Source organism: Bos indicus x Bos taurus, chromosome 22 (assembly GCF_003369695.1).
Source record: "Bos indicus x Bos taurus breed Angus x Brahman F1 hybrid chromosome 22, Bos_hybrid_MaternalHap_v2.0, whole genome shotgun sequence".
Lineage (NCBI taxonomy): Eukaryota > Metazoa > Chordata > Mammalia > Artiodactyla > Bovidae > Bos > Bos indicus x Bos taurus.
In genome coordinates, this window is record NC_040097.1 from 8793506 (window position 1) to 8811217 (window position 17712).

Genomic DNA, 17712 nt, shown 5'->3' on the forward strand with positions numbered 1-17712 from the left:
GAGTTTCCACCTAAGTGTTTCAAACTCCAATAGTTCCTGTGACAGTTCTTATAATGCTGAAAAGTTTAATAGTGCCGTGAATACCTAAAGCCTTGAGATAAGAAATGTTCTCTAGAAAGAATTTACCTAAATATTATTATTTTTTAAAAAATGTTAGTTCATGTAAAGTGGTCAATTATAGTTCAGAAAAGGTTGACAAGCAAGCTAACTTGATCTTGGTTCTAATTAATTCAACTTGTATAAAAACTGTTCTTTAAATTTTGAAGATACCAAAAAATGTATTTCTTTCTCAAAAAAATATATTTAACAAGTAAAATAAAGTTACTCAAACAGATTAACTTAAACACACCACATAACCAAGACATTATATGTCTCCTAATGAAGAACACACACCTATGCAAGTTTTGTTCCTTTCCTAAACTGAAATAGATTCTGATCAACTCTAGACCCAGAGAATGGAGAAACGTTCAAACACATCACAGTGACGCCATAAAAAATCCCAGTGTGGTAAAATCTGCACGACAAATAACCCAATTTCTTGAGTAATACAATGTAAGGAGGGGTGAAGACACAGGGAGAACCCACAGGGAGAACTGAAAAATACTTAGGAAATAAAACGACATAAGATGTGTTTAAATTCTAATTCTAACAAACATCAATCTTATCAATTAATCAAATGTATCATGTGTCAATGATTTGATATCTGACATTAAGGAATTCCCTGAAATTTTTTAGGTTTGAAACTGGCTTTATGCTTATTTCTTAAAAAATAAAACAAAAAACTTATCTTTCAGAAATGCATACTGAAATATTTATAACTGAAATACTGAAATGATGTCTTGGATTTGCTAACAAAAATGTGGTAGCAAAGGCTAAAAATGGATGTGGATACAGATGAAAGAAGACTGGTCTAACATGAAAAACCCAGAACGGAGAGTCTGTTCATTTGACAAAAGTGAAATGAACATGTGAACAGCTCTACCACAGGTTTAAGATAAAGGACGTGAAAGGTTATCCTTTTCCTACATTCCCTCTGTGCAGCCATAACATTAATAATAAGAGCCACTATTTTCAATGACATTAGTTCTTGTTTATACCATTAATTCACATTTAGATACTGAAACACAGTATGAGTTATGGTACATGCTTCATTTTATACATAATTTCATCCTTAATAAAGAATCCATAAACTGAAAAATAAAATGACCTATTTTTTAATAAAATGGCCTATTTTTTAAAAATAAATAAAACTAACAAGTCATTAAAACATCCAGAAGAAATATTCATTTCCTAAAGGAAACAAATCCAAATTAGCAGTTGGTATTAGACTGATTACTTAAAGACTGTCTTGACAAACACAGCAAACTTATCAGTTTAAGATAAATAAAGCCTGTGAACTCCACTGAACTCAGTAACTTAATAAATATGAAAGTCAGTAAGAGAATACTCAAAAGAACTGAGTTCACTGACTAAAACAAATCAACAAAATTGTTACTACTCAGAAAGCAAAACTATATATAAATAACTGATGAAACTGTTTATATACCAGGTCTAAGGACATTTCAACATTACCTGTCAGGGTAAAACCCCCAGTGTACTAACACCTGCTTGTCTTTTCTCATCACAGGTCTCAACCACTCTTCTGAAAGGGAAAAAGAGAAAAAACTTTAGTCAATCTGACAGAAGAGATGAATCAACTATTTCTTGGACTTAATTTCTACCTAGAGTTTTTGGTTTGCTAGAAGCTCCTCCAAAAATTCCTTATTAAGGGGAGGTTTTTCACTGGTTATTCAGACTTACTAGATTCTAGGTCTATTATCCATCACTCTTGATAAAACCAACTGTCTACTTCAGTAAAATACTCCCCCCTCCCACCCACCTGCCTATTTGTCGCCAGATCCACCCAAATCAAGACCACTATGTTCTTTACAGCTTCCTTTCCCACACAGAACCGCTCCTTCATTTTTCTGGTAAGCTTTGCAATTATGACACATCTTTCAATGTGTAAGCCATGCTTCAGCTCCTTGATGAAAGTTTTACCAATTGCTCTTTTCCCTCCAGATTCACTTTCTCTGGTATCCTACAGCACTTCATAGTGCTATATCAGAAGTTTTAGCAATAATACTTGATTATATGTGAATGACTTCCTGTTATTTTAGCCCACCCAACAAGAGTGTAAACAATATGACATAGTGTAGATACTTTCAAGTTTCCTGAACAAAAAGAGATGCACATGTATATAATCAGATGATTCTTGTTGATTTAATCATAGCTGAATCATATCTGCATTTCAGTACTTGTTATGATTCCTTTGGTAGCTTAGAAAATTCTGGTAGCTTAAAAAACCCATTTCCAGTACTAAAAAGGAACTAATGAGGTGATAACCCCTTGAATCTTGCAAAAAAGCAGAACAGAAAAACCAAGTGAAATCAGCTAAGTAAAACTGGCTTCTCATTGCCAACATCAACAGGGAATAGCCCCAGCTTCACTGACTAATGCCATGAAGTCCACAAACCTATAGGACAGGTTTCTGTCTCAACGAACTCAGTGTTGATGGGAAACCAGCATACTCTGAAAGCCTGGGCACCCACAAATCAAGAGTTCACTCAATGGCTTGTTGCAGCAACAGCAAACTTGTGGTATGGCAGTCAGACACTAGAGAGAGCAAGAGATTATAATTTCCTGAAAGAGAAACTAGCAAAGCTCTCTGAGAAATCATATATTCAAGCCCAGAAACTGTCTGATGGATGCCAGGTCTCAAGCTGGGCTTATCTGTGCAAGTCTTTGCCTGTATCAAGCCAGGCCATAAAGACTGAGAGATGCAGCTCTTTATCCAAATGCACAAAACACAGCAGGGAAAAAAAAAAAATACAGGAAGTGAAAGGGAAAAAGGGCCAATCAAAGGAATAAAATGAATCAATCGTAAAGAAACAAACATCTATGGATTACCTGACAAATTCAAAATTATCATTTTAAAGAAGCTCAAAGTACTACAAGAGAACACACTTAAAACAACTAAACAAAACTAGGAAAACAATGTATGAACAAAATAAGAATTATCAACAAAGAGATTCAAACCATAAAAAAAGAACCAAACAAATTCTGGAGTTTAAGATTACAAGAACGAAACTGAAAAATTCTCTAGAGGGGTTCAACATCAGACTTGGCCAATCAGAAGAAAGAAAGCAAACTCAAAAACTGGTGGTTTGAGGATACATGTATATGTATAATGGAATCCCTTTGCTGTACACTTGAAACTAACACAATATTGCTAATCAACTATACTCCAATATAAAATTCCAAAAGTTTTTAAAAACTAGTCATTTAAAATTATCAAGTCAGAGAACAAAAAAAATTAAGAACAGATAAGAAAACCTAAGGGGCTTTTCTGTCTATCTAAATAATTTATTTTGAACAAGATATAGTCTGTTTTCCTCTTCTAAATAGTATCTAAATTTTTTAAAATTCTCTTTTCTTCTCTGAGGAAGTACACATTCTTTCTGCTAAAAGCAGTAATTCAACCCATGTTCTTAAACCAATCCCTTTATCCCTACCAGGTCTTAACTCAACTATGTGCTCTGCCCAGAAATATACTGTAAAGCCACCAATGAAAAACACAACCCAAACCATCTCCAGTTTCTTTTCCCTGTCATACATTCTGGGGCAATGGTGATCTTCCACCAACTCTACAACTTGCTCTCATTTGCAAGTTACTGAAATTCCATTCTCAAAGGTTATCAATTATTTCCTGATTGACCAAATGCCTTATATCAGGCTTTACTTTCTGTAGAAAAATTCCACTGCCCACCGCTTATATTTGGAAATGTTTTCCTTATCTTCCCTTGACTGTTAAAGATATGGACCATCCTGGTTTGCCATTTGACTTATCTCCTGTGCTCTCCTGATATGTGGATTTATCCCAGACAGTGGTTACACATCCCCTCATCCAGCAATTTGAGACCTTCCCAATGGTTCCTGTTCTCTAACCAGTTTCCTTTTATCAGGTATCCCAGGAATCGGCTCCCAGGAAAATTCTCCATCTTTCTTCACCAAACCATCAAAATTTGTTTACCCTCTGCTTCACTCACCAAATAAAAACAAAACTCTTTAAATCAGACTCATGTTCTCTGACCTACTCACTCTTATTCCCACTATCCTGATACACAAAGTTCACCACTTGATTTTCCTCAAATTTCATAATTTACTACCTTTATGGTTTTATTTTGTGCCCCCTTTAGCATACCATATTCAAAATATTACTAATATCTTAAATATCACCTTTTATTTTAAACTTAACTAATCTATATAAAAGGCATACTGCATTTGAAAGAGTTTTACAACATGGTTGTAATGTGCTGAGGCTGGTACTGTTATCATCCGCAGTTACCTAAAACGGTGTATGTAATAAGCCCAACACAGAGCTTTGCTGAGAGTCAACATTTACTTGTCAGCTTCTCTAAGGTAAATCCTATATGTGAAGAAGCATATCTTACATTAAAAAATAGCTTCCAATATATTAAAATCAAAATGCTATCTCCTAACAATTACCATAACTACTGACAGCAACATACCAACCAACCATCAGTATGTAGTAATCCAGGTTGTGTTAAACAAAGGAGAAAAACAAAACCAGCATGAATAAGAAATCTAGATATAACAATTACAGTTCAAGTCTTTTGTAAAAGGTAATTTTTTTCAAAAAGTTCATAACCTAAAAGTTCCATACCAGCCTTATTGGAGGAGAGTTAGCCAACAACAGAATGCTATATACACAGCTAATTCACCACCTCCATCTAGTGGAAACCAACTGCTATTACCTAAAAGGATAAAAATCTGAGAAACCACCAATTAAACAGGGAAGGCAGAGTGAGGTTTCACATTTTATAAAAGTATCATAATCACAGAGCTAAAATTGTGACTGTTACAAATCAAATCAAGATTTCTGCATCAAAACGGATAATGAAAAGACCTGAATGTCATAGCTAAACTATAAAACTCTTAGAAGAAAGACAAGTGTAAAACTTCATGACTCTGGATTTAGGAAATGGTTTCCTACATTTGACACCAAAAGCACGAGCAAGCAACCAACCAATCTAACCTCTTACAACTATAGTTATCTGTTGGAGCTGTAGTGATGTCCCCCTTCCATTCTTGACATTATTCTTTCTCTTTCTGTTGCTGATGTCACACGATTTTGTCTTATTAGTTTTTTCTAAGAACCGTTTCTGACACCGTTCATCATCTTGCTATTATTACTTTCTAGTTCATTAAGTTTTGCCCTTGTCTTTATTATTATTTCCTTCTTCCTGTAGGTTCAACTTGCTGTTGTTTCTCTAAATTCTTCAGATAAATTTCTTGTGAACCACTGAATTTTCAGTCTTTCTTTTTTCCTAATACATGCATTTAAAGATAAAGTTTTCCCTCTGAGCATAGCTTCGGCTGCATCCTACAAAATTTAATGTTCTCACACTTTATTATTCACTTCATAATTATTCAGCTCCAAAGTTTTCCCATTTCCATTATAGTTTCTTCTTTGACCCATGGATTATATGGTAATATGTTTCTTAACTTTCAAGCATACAAGGATTATCTGGTAATCTTTTTGTTATTGACTTCTAGCATAACTGCACTGGTCAGGAAAAAACGCTCAACATGGGGTAATTAGTCATTCAAATCTGATATAATTTGGCTTTTCATATAAGATGTCCTAAAGGGATATGATGTGCTTTACCAGAGACTTGATCCCTATAAGAGATCTCTCAATCTAAATTAGTTAACCTGGTTGACTAACTCACAGCTTGTATCCCAACTTTCCAACCTTTAAAAGAATGGTTAGCACAAATCTTTGTAAAAGGTACAAAATCATTTTTCATAAGTCTAATGAACTCTGGCCAATGACAAAATTAACTTTCATGACAGCCGAGTTAAAGATCAAAATCTGAATCACTATAAATTCACCAAACTAAAATATTGCTGAGGGGCCCTATTTAGACAGTAAGCCAATCTTCCCAAGAGATATTCCTTTATCTTGCAATTTCTCTTAATTTTCAGAACACAAGAGGTACAGCAAACATTAACAAAGTTAATATATAAGGCTGGCCTAGACTTAACAACCAGATAATGATTACCAACAAAGAAATAAGTCTAATGATTAGAAAAATGGGTATCACAGAGTTAGCTTGCTAATCATAACTCAGCAAAAATTAAAAACCCCTACAAACTTAACTTATCAATGAAATTTAATACTTAAAAGTATCTTATCTTTATTTTCTTTTATTTTTTTAAATATTTATTTATTAATTTATATCACTGCATCCAGTCTTATTCAAGGCAGGCATGACTTGGTAGTTGCCAGTAGCACGTGGGATCTTAGTTCCCCAGCCAGGGACTGAACCTGCATAGCCCCCATTGCATGGCAGGTTCTTAACCACTGGACCACCAGGAAGTCCCCAGAAGTCTCTTATCTTTAAAAAGCTGGTCATATTGTTTAAACCACTTGACATAACTTAAAAATCTAGTGAAGTATCAGTTTATTAGTTCATAACCAAAAACTAACTTACCATCCTCTTGTGAGGAAGGATATGGATAAACGTGGTGGGAAGCTTTTGACTTCTCATCAGTAAATGTTCCCTGGAAAGCAAATGAACAAGTGATGTAAAAATAAAACATACGACAAACAAATTATGAGATGCCAGATGCAAACTGCCTGGGAATTACAGGGGCATTATTCTACACCTTAAATTTTAACAGCACTATTTTAAGACTATAACATTTTTATTATTTTTATTCAAGGCAAGGGATAATGATTAACAAGAAGAAACAAAAACAAATTATCTATATACAGTTTATATTTTGTATAAGAAAATAATGCTCATGTATTAGCTAACTCTTGGCTTATTCTCTTCAGAACTCTCTCTCTCTGGGTAACTTTATCAGTAATTTGAATACCTTCAACTAATTTTGCAAGCTATTCCAAAGTCATCACAAATTATCAATGTTACCTGAAGTGAATCAATCCAAGTTTAAGGCCACGAGTCATAAGCTAGGGCCACATACATACAAGATGGACATTTGACTTCACTCCAGTATATATGTATGCTACTGCTGTCTTAAGTCAATGACAGAATGCTGAAGTCAAGTTCTGGCTAAGCCACAGCTAGAATACTATATACAGTCTAGAACATGACGTGGAAGTCATCTATTTTTATTTTATTATTATTATTTGGGGGGGGGGGGAACATACGGGATGCAGGATCTTAGTTCCCCAACCAGGGATAGAACCCATGCTCCCTGTATTGGGATTACAGAATCTTAACCACTGGACCACCAGGGAAGTCCCATGACTTGAAGTCAGTTACACACAAAAAAAGCTCATTCTTGGGACTTCCCTGGTGGTCCAGTGGCTAAGACTCTGTGCTCCCAGTGCAGGGGGCCTGGTCAGGGAGCTAGATCCCATACACTTCGACTAAAGATCCCACATGGTGGAGAAAAGGGAACCCTCTTACACTGTTGGTGGGAATGCAAACTAGTACAGCCACTATGGAAAACAGTGTGGAGATTCCTTAAAAAACTGGAATTAGAACTGCCTTATGATCCAGCAATCCCACTGCTGGGCATACACACTGAGGAAACCAGAAGGGAAAGAGACACGTGTACCCCAATGTTCATCGCAGCACTGTTTAGAATAGCCAGGACATGGAAGCAACCTAGATGTCCATCAGCAGATGAATGGATAAGAAAGCTGTGGTACATATACACAATGGAGTATTACTCAGCCATTAAAAAGAATACATTTGAATCAGTTCTAATGAGGTGGATGAAACTGGAGCCTATTATACAGAGTGAAGTAAGCCAGAAGGAAAAACACCAATACAGTATACTAACGCATATATATGGAATTTAGAAAGATGGTAATGATAACCCTGTATACGAGACAGCAAAAGAGACACTGATGTATAGAACAGGCTTATGGACTCTGTGGGAGAGGGAGAGGGTGGGAAGATTTGGGAGCATGGCATTGAAACATGTGAAATGTCATGTATGAAACGAGATGCCAGTCCAGGTTCAATGCACGATGCTGGATGCTTGGGGCTGGTGCACTGGGACGACCCAGAGGGATGGTATGGGGAGGGAGGAGGGAGGAGGGTTCAGGATGGGGAACACATGAGAAATAAAGGAATAAAAATTTAAAAACATAAAAAAAAAAAAAAAAGAGGTACAAACTACTACATATAAAATAAACAAGCTACAAGGACATACAGTAAAAAAAAATAAAAATAAAAAAAAATAAAGATCCCACATGCTGCAACCAAGATCCAACTTGGCCAAATAAATAAATGCTTTTTAAAAAATGCTCATTATAGAAACCATAAAAATAACAAGAAGTTTTAAAATCAGGTATAAGTAGCACATTAACATATTATCTAATTTTGTCTTTGACAATGAGTATTTACTAAATATTACAATCAGAAAACACTATAATGCAATTTTCAATGGAAAGAAAACTTTATAAACTTCTCAGATTTAGGGCTATCTAAAAACGACTCTTGTGCTTGTGCATGCACAGTTGTGCCCAACTCTTTGCAACCCCGCGGACTGTAGGCCACTGGGCTCCTCTCTCTATGGAACTTTCTGGACAAGAATACTGGAGTGGGTTGCCATTTCCTACCCCAGGGGATCTTCCTGGCCCACGGATCAAACCTGCGTCTCCTGCATTGGCAGGCAGATTCTTTACCACTGACCCATGTAAAGATGAAATAGCTACCAAAGAAGGCAAAGAATTCACAATCACCAGAAGTATTAGAGCACACTTCTAACAGCCAGAGGAAAGGTTAAAAAGGGAATGTCAACATCTAATGTGTGAGGCAGCAGTCAGAAGAGCACACTATTGAGGACCCTGGCCTCCAGAGTCCATCAGAGAGGCCTGGGTTTGTACCCTAGCTCTACCATGTACTACTTAACATGACATGGGACAAGTCATGTGCTTGTCATGTTTTTGTGCTTCAGTGTCTTCTGTGAAATAAAGTGGTAACAATAAAATGTGTTTTACAATAATTTTGTTAGGACTAGGTTAATAGACACAATGAGCTAACAACAGTGAGAGGCACACTGTAAGTGATCAATCAATAGAGTTATTAGTGCATTTTGAATGCTTGAGCAAAGACCTGATCATCTGATCTTATTATTACTTTCACAGAATGTTAGGGAAGGGATCTTGAAACCAGGAAGCTCTTTTTATCTTTCTGGAGGTTATCCTTAGAAAACAATCACTGAGTCAGATTTCCTAAGAACTATGACACCTAAATGTTCAGTATTAAATTGCAGGAAAATATATAAACTTTTCCCAGGATGATTTCAGAGCAATAAGAGTATATAATTTTAGCTTGAAAGCAGAAACCCACTGGTTAACTTGTTCCATTTATGCCCTCTAACATTCCACCTGTAATTAAGCTACATTTGACGGTCACTCCAATAAAGAATCTAAAAGAAAAAAGGTTAAGTGACTTGTTCAAAGTCATAATAATAGTTAAAAACAAAAACAATTCCACTTCAGACTGCTTGATTTAAAGCCACAATCCTATCACTCTTCTCTTTTGTACAGATGTTATAGGTAAGAAAAAGACTATACTAAATTTCCAATTTTTAGAAGTACAATATCAGAGGGGTTTCCCTGGCGGTCCACTGGTTAAGAGTCTGTGCTTCCACTGCAGGGGGCACAGGTTTGACAACTTGGTTGGGGAACTAAGATCCTGCATGCTGCACAGTGCAGCCAAAAAATTAAAAAAGAAAATATAGGTGGTCATTTTCAGCTCTGTAGTGATCTAAATGGTAAGGAAATCTAAAAAACAGGGGATACATGTATATGTGGGCTTCCCTAGTGGCTCAGCAGTAAAGAATCCACCTGCCAATGCAGTAGACACAGGTTCAATCTCTGGGTTGGGAAGATCCCCTGGAGGAGGAAATGACAAACCCACTCTAGTATTCTTGCCTGGGATATTCCATGGACAGGGGAGTGTAGTGGGTTACAGTCCATGGAGTCACAGAGTCAGACACAACTTAGCAAGTAAACAACAATATCATGTATATGTAAATCTAATTCACTCTGCTATATAGCAGAAACTAACACAACATTTCAAGCTGGTTTTAGAAAAGGCAGAGGAACCAGAGATCAAATTGCCAACATCCGCTGGATCATGGAAAAAGCATGAGAGTTCCATAAAAATATCTATTTCTGCTTTATTGACTATGCTAAAGCCTTTGACTGTGTGGATCACAATAAACTGTGGGAAATTCTGAAAGAGATGGGAATACCAGACCACCTGACCTGCCTCTTGAGAAATCTGTATGCAGGTCAGGAAGCAACAGTTAGAACTGGACATGGAACAACAGACTGGTTCCAGATAGGAAAAGGAGTACGTCAAGGCTGTATATTGTCACCCTGTTTATTTAACTTACATGCAGAGTACATCATGAGAAACGCTGGACTGGAAGAAACACAAGCTGGAATCAAGATTGCCGGGAGAAATATCAATAACCTCAGATATGCAGATGACACCACCCTTATGGCAGAAAGTGAAGAGGAACTAAAAAGCCTCTTGATGAAAGTGAAAGAGGAGAGTGAAAAAGCTGGCTTAAAGCTCAACATTCAGAAAACTTCTGAAGATCATGGCAGCCGGTCCCATCACTTCATGGGAAATAGATGGGGAAACAGTGGAAAGTGTCAGAGTTTACTTTTGGGGGCTCAAAAATCACTGCAAATGGTGACTGCAGCCATGAAATTAAAAGATGCTTACTCCTTGAAGGAAAGTTATGACCAACCTAGATAGCATATTCAAAAGCAGAGACATTACTTTGCCAACAAAGGTCCAGCTAGTCAAGGCTATGGTTTTTCTGGTGGTCATGTATGGATGTGAGTTGGACTGTGAAGAAGGCTGAGCGCCGAAGAATTGATGCTTTTGAACTGTGCCTTGGACTGCAAGGACATCCAACCAGTCCATTCTGAAGGAGATCAGCCCTGGGATTTTTTTGGAAGGAATGATGCTAAAGCTGAAACTCCAGTACTTTGGCCACCTCATGGGAAGAGTTGACTCATTGGAAAAGACTCTGATGCTGGGAGGGATTGGGGGCAGGAGGAGAAGGGGATGACAGAGGATGAGATGGCTGGATGGCATCACTGACTCAATGGACGTGAGTCTGAATGAACTCCAGGAGTTGGTGATGGACAGGGAGGCCTGGCATGCTGCGATTCATGGGGTCACAAAGAGTCGGACACGACTGAACTGAACTGAACTGAACACAACACTGTAAAACAATTATACTCTAATAAAAATTTTTAAAAAAGCAGTATTAGCAATATTTGCTTTGAAAACTTAGAAGATAACTTTAATAAATGCTAAAATATAATTCAACCAGCAATTTCTCTTGCAGCAGGAAAAAAAAAAAAACATCTATTTCATGAGGTTTCTCAACCAACTCTAACATATGGTAAAACTTTGTCATTCAAGTGATGTTGCTTCAAAAAATTATCTTGAGTGTCCTCAGCTAGTTTACCATGACAAAGATTTGCTTACAGTTTAGCCACATATGTAGTCACAGACCTATACATGCATAAATACCCAAGGTCTTCACCACAATAAAGTTAGAGAAAGGAAGTGAAGATGTGAGAAGATAGCACTGGTACATGTAAACCAAGAGAAGGAAGTTTGTAGAGAAAACAGAATCTTCCAGTCATTTTTTCAACACTACAAATATAAATACAATACATATAATGGGAGAGAGGCAGGTTTACTTGAAGTAATCTTCGATCTCTTCCTACCAATAACCGTGTCACTAGCTCTCACTGTTTGACTTTGTAATTACAGGGATGCACAGTACACTGGTCTCTTTAACTCTAAAAAGACATATTTCATTGTAAGACTGTTATGAATCCACACCAATGGCTTTATTAAATGCTACTCCAGGAAACAGCCATGTATCAAATCATCACATTGGATACCTTAAATTTATAATGTTATGTATCAATTATATCTCAATAATGCTAGTGGGAAAATGCTATTCTAGGCTAAGAATTGAAGGCAAGGGGAGAGAGAAGAAAACTTGGGACTAACCCAAAGAGAGGAACTTTCACTTTATGCATATATATATAGAAATCAAAAGATATAATTTATAGCTGAGATTCACAAGAATTCTATATACACAATGTTTCTGAAGTGATCATGTATATTACCTGATGTCGTTTGATTATATCTTTCAATTTGTTAGCCAACTTCAGATCAATGTCTGGAATGAGGTAGATGTTGGGTCTGGCCAGACAATTGCTCTGAGGGAAAAAGAAAACATTTCCAAATTCTTAGTTTTGAAATAATGTCACATTACTTATGCATTTACCTTAATGACAAAAGTTGGCACTCAAAGCCAAACTGCTTAAAATAGGAAGACATACTTTGCTGTAGCATGTAAAAGCCTTATTTCAATACAAAACCTAGGTGTTCAGCAGGCTACTTAATGCCATTCACTGATGAAAAAACTGCTAAGACTCATGACCTACAGAAATTCATTATACTTTTCATTAAGGTATTATATTGATAAATTAATCCTAGTCAATTTTACCTGGACTCGAGAGTCTAAGTCTCATGTAGCATTTTCACCTAACCTGGGGGGTGGAGGGTAGAGGGGGGTACATGGGGAGGGATGCCCAATTTGCTTCATCATTTAATTTACTTAAAATATAAAAACTGAATTATAGCTCTTTCCCCCCATTTCTAATCTTATGAATAGCAACGATTAAAACATGCATATTAACTCCCCAAACCATCACCAAAAATTAGACAAGATACAGAAACTGCTCAGTTATTTCTCTTAGTTAAGAGCCCATGAGAAAAGTTTCAGGAATTAAATTAATGATAATACCCAGCAGAATTGTCAGTCCCCTCTCCCCACGAAGGTTAATTCAGTGATTATTAAAAATTACTTATTAGTAAAAACACTAAGAAAGAAAAGAAGAAAATTAAGTGTTCTCTTCTCCAAGTTATAATCTAGTTGGGGAAATAAGATTTCTATTTACGGTACAGCCATGAAACAAATCCAAAGAAAATGACTGTATAAACAAATGACTACTAGGATGAAAGAATGTTCACATTAAATATGAAAGATCTAAATAATGGATTAGTGAAATTACTAAAGAAAATATTATGAATTATCTACCATGTTTAAGAAAAATATTCTGTAAATGACATAGTCATACCTTATAGCTCTAATCCCCAAAACTCATAAAAATAATACAATAATAGATTTCAGGAAACTTTTCTCCCTTTGATCTTTGAGCTAGAATAAAGCCAATCTTAGAATTAAAAGCATATTAAAGAAAAAAAGTTTTAACAATCAAATTTTCTGAGTTACCTGAAGCAATGTTTTTTCAATGTTCATAAACATTTCAACATTACGATCCATTCGGGATGGATTCTGCAGATCAAACCTCCGCCTGTAAGCAAAAAATCATTAGTTAATTTGCCTCCGACTTTAAACAAAAGTGAAAACTTGGTTTTAGTACCCAATACAAGTGAGCTCAAAAGATCTGGATATTAAAATAGCACTCTACAAAATGTATAACATATTTTCTTGGCAGTATGAGAAATCAATGTCAACACTGTCATAAAACATTACATTTAATGATATTCAATCTACTCCAGTCAAAATGAACTACCCAATTCAAGAAGCGTCCCCTGTTTTCTGTAGATCTAAGATATTTTACATCATATATAAAAAAGTAATCCACAGATCCAAAGGCAGTGAACTACTATACCGTTCTCCAAGTATACGGAAAGTGTCTACTTTATATATGCTTAAAAGTTATCTGTTCAAAGTCAAGAGTGTCTATAATGCTCTTAAGAGCCCACTACTGTCCCAAATGTGGTAAAATTCATCTATTTACCTACACTTCAACTCCTTCCCGAATGTTTATCTAAATACCCAAGAATAACATGTTACTGTTATTTCTACCTATTCTTAGTCATTTCCAGAGATTCAGTTCAGTCAGCTCAGTCACGTCCGACTCTTTGCGATCCCATGGACTGCAGCATGCCAGGCTTCCCTGTCCATCACCAACTCCTGGAGCTTGCTCACACTCATGTTCATTGAGTCGGTGATGCCATCCAACCATTTCATCCTCTGTCATCCCCTTCTCCTCCCACCTTCAATCTTTCCCAGCATCAGGGTCTGGAATTCCATCACCTCCACTAGCTTTGTTCACAGTGATGATTCCTAAGGCCCACTTGACTTCACATCCAGGATGTCTGGCTCTAGGTGAGTGATCACACCATCGTGGTTATCTGGGTCATGAAGATCTTTTTTGTATAGTTCTTCTGTGTATTCTTGCCACCTCTTCTTAGAATCTTCTGTTTCTGTTAGGTCCATACTGCTTCTGTCCTTTATTGTGCCCATCTTTCCCTCAGTATCACTAATTTTCCTCAAGAGACCTCTAGTCTTTCCCATTCTATTGCTTTCTCCTAAACACTTTGGTTGGGATAAAGCCTTTTCTTCAGGAGGAAAAGGGGGCAACAGAGGATGAGATGGTTGGATGGCATCATCACCTCAATCGACACGAGTCTGAGCAAACTCTGGGGCATAGTGAAGAATAGGGAGGCCTGATGTGCCACAGTCCAGGGGATCGCAATGAGTCGGACATGACTGAGTGGCTGAACAACAAGGACATAATACAATTCTACAAGACAACCTGTTATTTTTTTTAATGTAGTTTTTTCAGGAAAAGAAGAAGAAAGAGTAAGAAAGAAAATCAGAAATGTTCTAAGAGGCTTAAGAATCAGGCTTCCCTGGTGGTTCAGTGGTGAAGAATTCAAGGTCAATGAGGGAGACATGGTTCAATCCCTGGTCCATGAAGATCCCACATGCTGAGGAACAACTAAGCCCATGCATCACAACTACTGGGCCCGTGCTCTAGAGCTGTGTGCCACAGCTAGAGAGTAGCCCATGCTCTCTGCAACTAGAGAAAAGCCCACACAGCAACAAAGACCCAGAAGAGCCAAATATTTTAAAAATTATTTTAAAAAGAGACTTAAAAGAGTCATATGAACCAACTGTAGTGTATGAATCTTGTTTGGATACTGTTTAAAACAAAATATAAAAAATATTTGTGAGATTATCAGGGAAACAAGCACTAAGTAGATAGTATTTAACAATATTGAAAAAGTACTGATAATTTTCTTGGCTGTGATAATGGTACTGTTATCATGCTTTCTTAAAATCTAAAAATTAAAAAAAAAAAAATCTAAATTTTTTTGATCATGCCATGCAGCATGCAGGATCTTAATTCCTCAACCAGGGACTGAACCATGACCCCTGCATTGGGAGTGCAAAGTCTTAACCACTGGACTGCCAAGAAAACCTTTAAAATCTAATTTTAGAAATAAATACACAGAAGTATTTACAGATGAAATTCTATAAAGCAGAAGATGCATGACTAGAAATAGTTCACTGTATTAGTCTTTCTTCTTTTATGTATAATTTATATTTTCCATAATAATAAACCAAAATGGCTTGCCAAACAGTAATTTGATAACATGGCACATTAACGCTTTTCTGAATCTACAGTATAAGTAAGCAAAAGTACATATATGAATATTAAGAAAAACTGAACAAAACAGGTAAATACAGTATAACCTTTACTTGAAATATTTTATCTGACTTATTTTTAAATTACCAAGAGTATTTAAACTTTACTTTTTAAATTATGCAAAGATGCTCAAACCTGCCCAAAAGGGAAATGTAAATTAAACTAAAATTATAAAACCTTTTTCAAATCTATCACAAATTACTTGGATGAAAAGATGGAGGTAATACAAATAAATACAACTGCTGGCCAGTGAAAGGGGAAAAGGTACACTGTTAATACATTCTGGTTGGACAATAAATCAGTACAATTTTGTTTGAAAATTTGCCAATTGTTTGTATTATGTTTCATGTTATTTCAACCTGAGTATCTTAATTCCTTATGATCTCATCTGAGTCAGCAGCAGAATCAAGATGACAAGCCACTATTCAAGTGCCCAACTGGGTGGACAGTTAAGATATGCACTGTTGGAACATAAGAGATCCACTCACTGCAAGTGTGTAAATCACAGGAGACAGGGGAAGGTGTGTACTGCAACTGGTTTATAATTGTACTTGAAAGAGGATAATTCTGCTACAGTCTGAGAAGATTTGGAAAAATTATTATTCTTCACTCCTCTTAAAGTCTGTAACTCTATCCTTTACTTCTTTGTTGGCCTGATATTTAAGCCATAGATGATTTATTTCATGTAGCCTTCTAAACCACCTGAAATCTTTTCAGATAAAAATATTTCATTGTATTGATACACTAAATAAGCAAGTTTCATAATGACTTAGGAAGTCATTTCACTTTGAGACTCTGCCCTCAAGAGTCCAGGCTGGACTTGGGAGACACAAGCTGAACAAGAAAATCAACAAAGGAAAGAGTTCCAACTGTGATCTAGAGTGCAGACACAAAACATGTATGAGTCCCCAGACATGCTGTCAATCCTATCAACAAACCAAGGAATACTCTAGTGAGAGCACAACACCAGAGCTGCAAAGAGAACTGAAAAACAGGAAGCTAGCTCTGATGACAACAAACTCTCATGCTCATTTAATCAATCAAATAATATCTATTAAATACCCATTCATATACATAAAGTTCTAGTAAATAAGATATATGTCTGTATCTCTTTCCACTTACCATAAATAAGTCATTTACTTATAAACTTTTCCTGATTACTGATGCAAATACTTACTGGCATTTCTCAATCATAAGGTATTGGATTAGCTTACTTTTTACGTTAAAAGACACAAATTACGTGAATATTCTCCTGGAAAGATGCTAAGATTATAAACCGTACAACACAACTAAAACCACCAAACAACTTCAATACACTTCAGCGCCCTCCTAATCCCTAACCTCACCCTTATCCTTGAAACAGAACCATCATCATTAAACACTCAGTAGTCCTAACAGCTGAACTTCCCATCCTGAGATGGAGAAAACCCAAGAGTTCAAGAAAGAAAAGGAGGAAAGCACCGAGAAAGACAGAGAAAGGAGAAAAGGAAGAGTAAAAGGAAAAGCAAAACTGTAGGAAAAAAACCACCAGGAATTCCCTTCCTAGTTCCATCACTGCCCTCATGACCACCTGCACCCCTCTGAGCCAGACTCCTTTTGTGTTCCGAGGGGGGCAAGCTGGATGACTCTTACTTGGAAGTCCACAGAACACTTAAAACTGTTATCTTTCAGCACACTGTAAGTTTATAATAAACATTTATGTATTTCATAGTGAGCCTACCTTCCAATGTGCTAATAATGTACATCCATCTATTATCTACATGTGACCGTACATGAAAAATATCCTACATAATAAATGTAACAGTTGTTTGATATTTTTCTTGGTTGTGGGCACAAAAGTAAATTAGGGCCCTAGATAAAAGACAACGTACTTTGGGATATTAATCATAATATGCTGATAGAATTCTATAATGCTATATCAAGGAGTAACAGGTTTAACGTTGGAAAAGTTACACACATCACAGCAAAACATGCAAATAAATAAAAAAACTTACCATCCCTGTTCATTTTTGTATTTGTAAGCAGCCCCAAGAATGTGACACAAGGTGCCTCCAGCTTTGAAATCCATGAAACATTTTGCCTAA

At 36.3% G+C, this 17712-nt stretch overlaps 1 protein-coding gene across 2 annotated transcripts in view; it reads right to left on the bottom strand.

The window, feature by feature from the left end:
• SMARCC1 (SWI/SNF related, matrix associated, actin dependent regulator of chromatin subfamily c member 1) overlaps positions 1-17712 on the bottom strand; it is a 125545-nt gene that overhangs the window by 91126 nt on the left and 16707 nt on the right. For both annotated transcript variants that reach the window (XM_027523283.1, XM_027523282.1), the window contains exons 3-7: positions 17623-17708; positions 13399-13480; positions 12227-12319; positions 6561-6630; positions 1573-1642 (exon numbers count right to left, since the gene is read on the bottom strand). In XM_027523283.1, coding sequence (XP_027379084.1) covers positions 1573-1642; positions 6561-6630; positions 12227-12319; positions 13399-13480; positions 17623-17708 — 401 coding nt within the window. The remainder of the gene's footprint in view (positions 1-1572; positions 1643-6560; positions 6631-12226; positions 12320-13398; positions 13481-17622; positions 17709-17712) is intronic.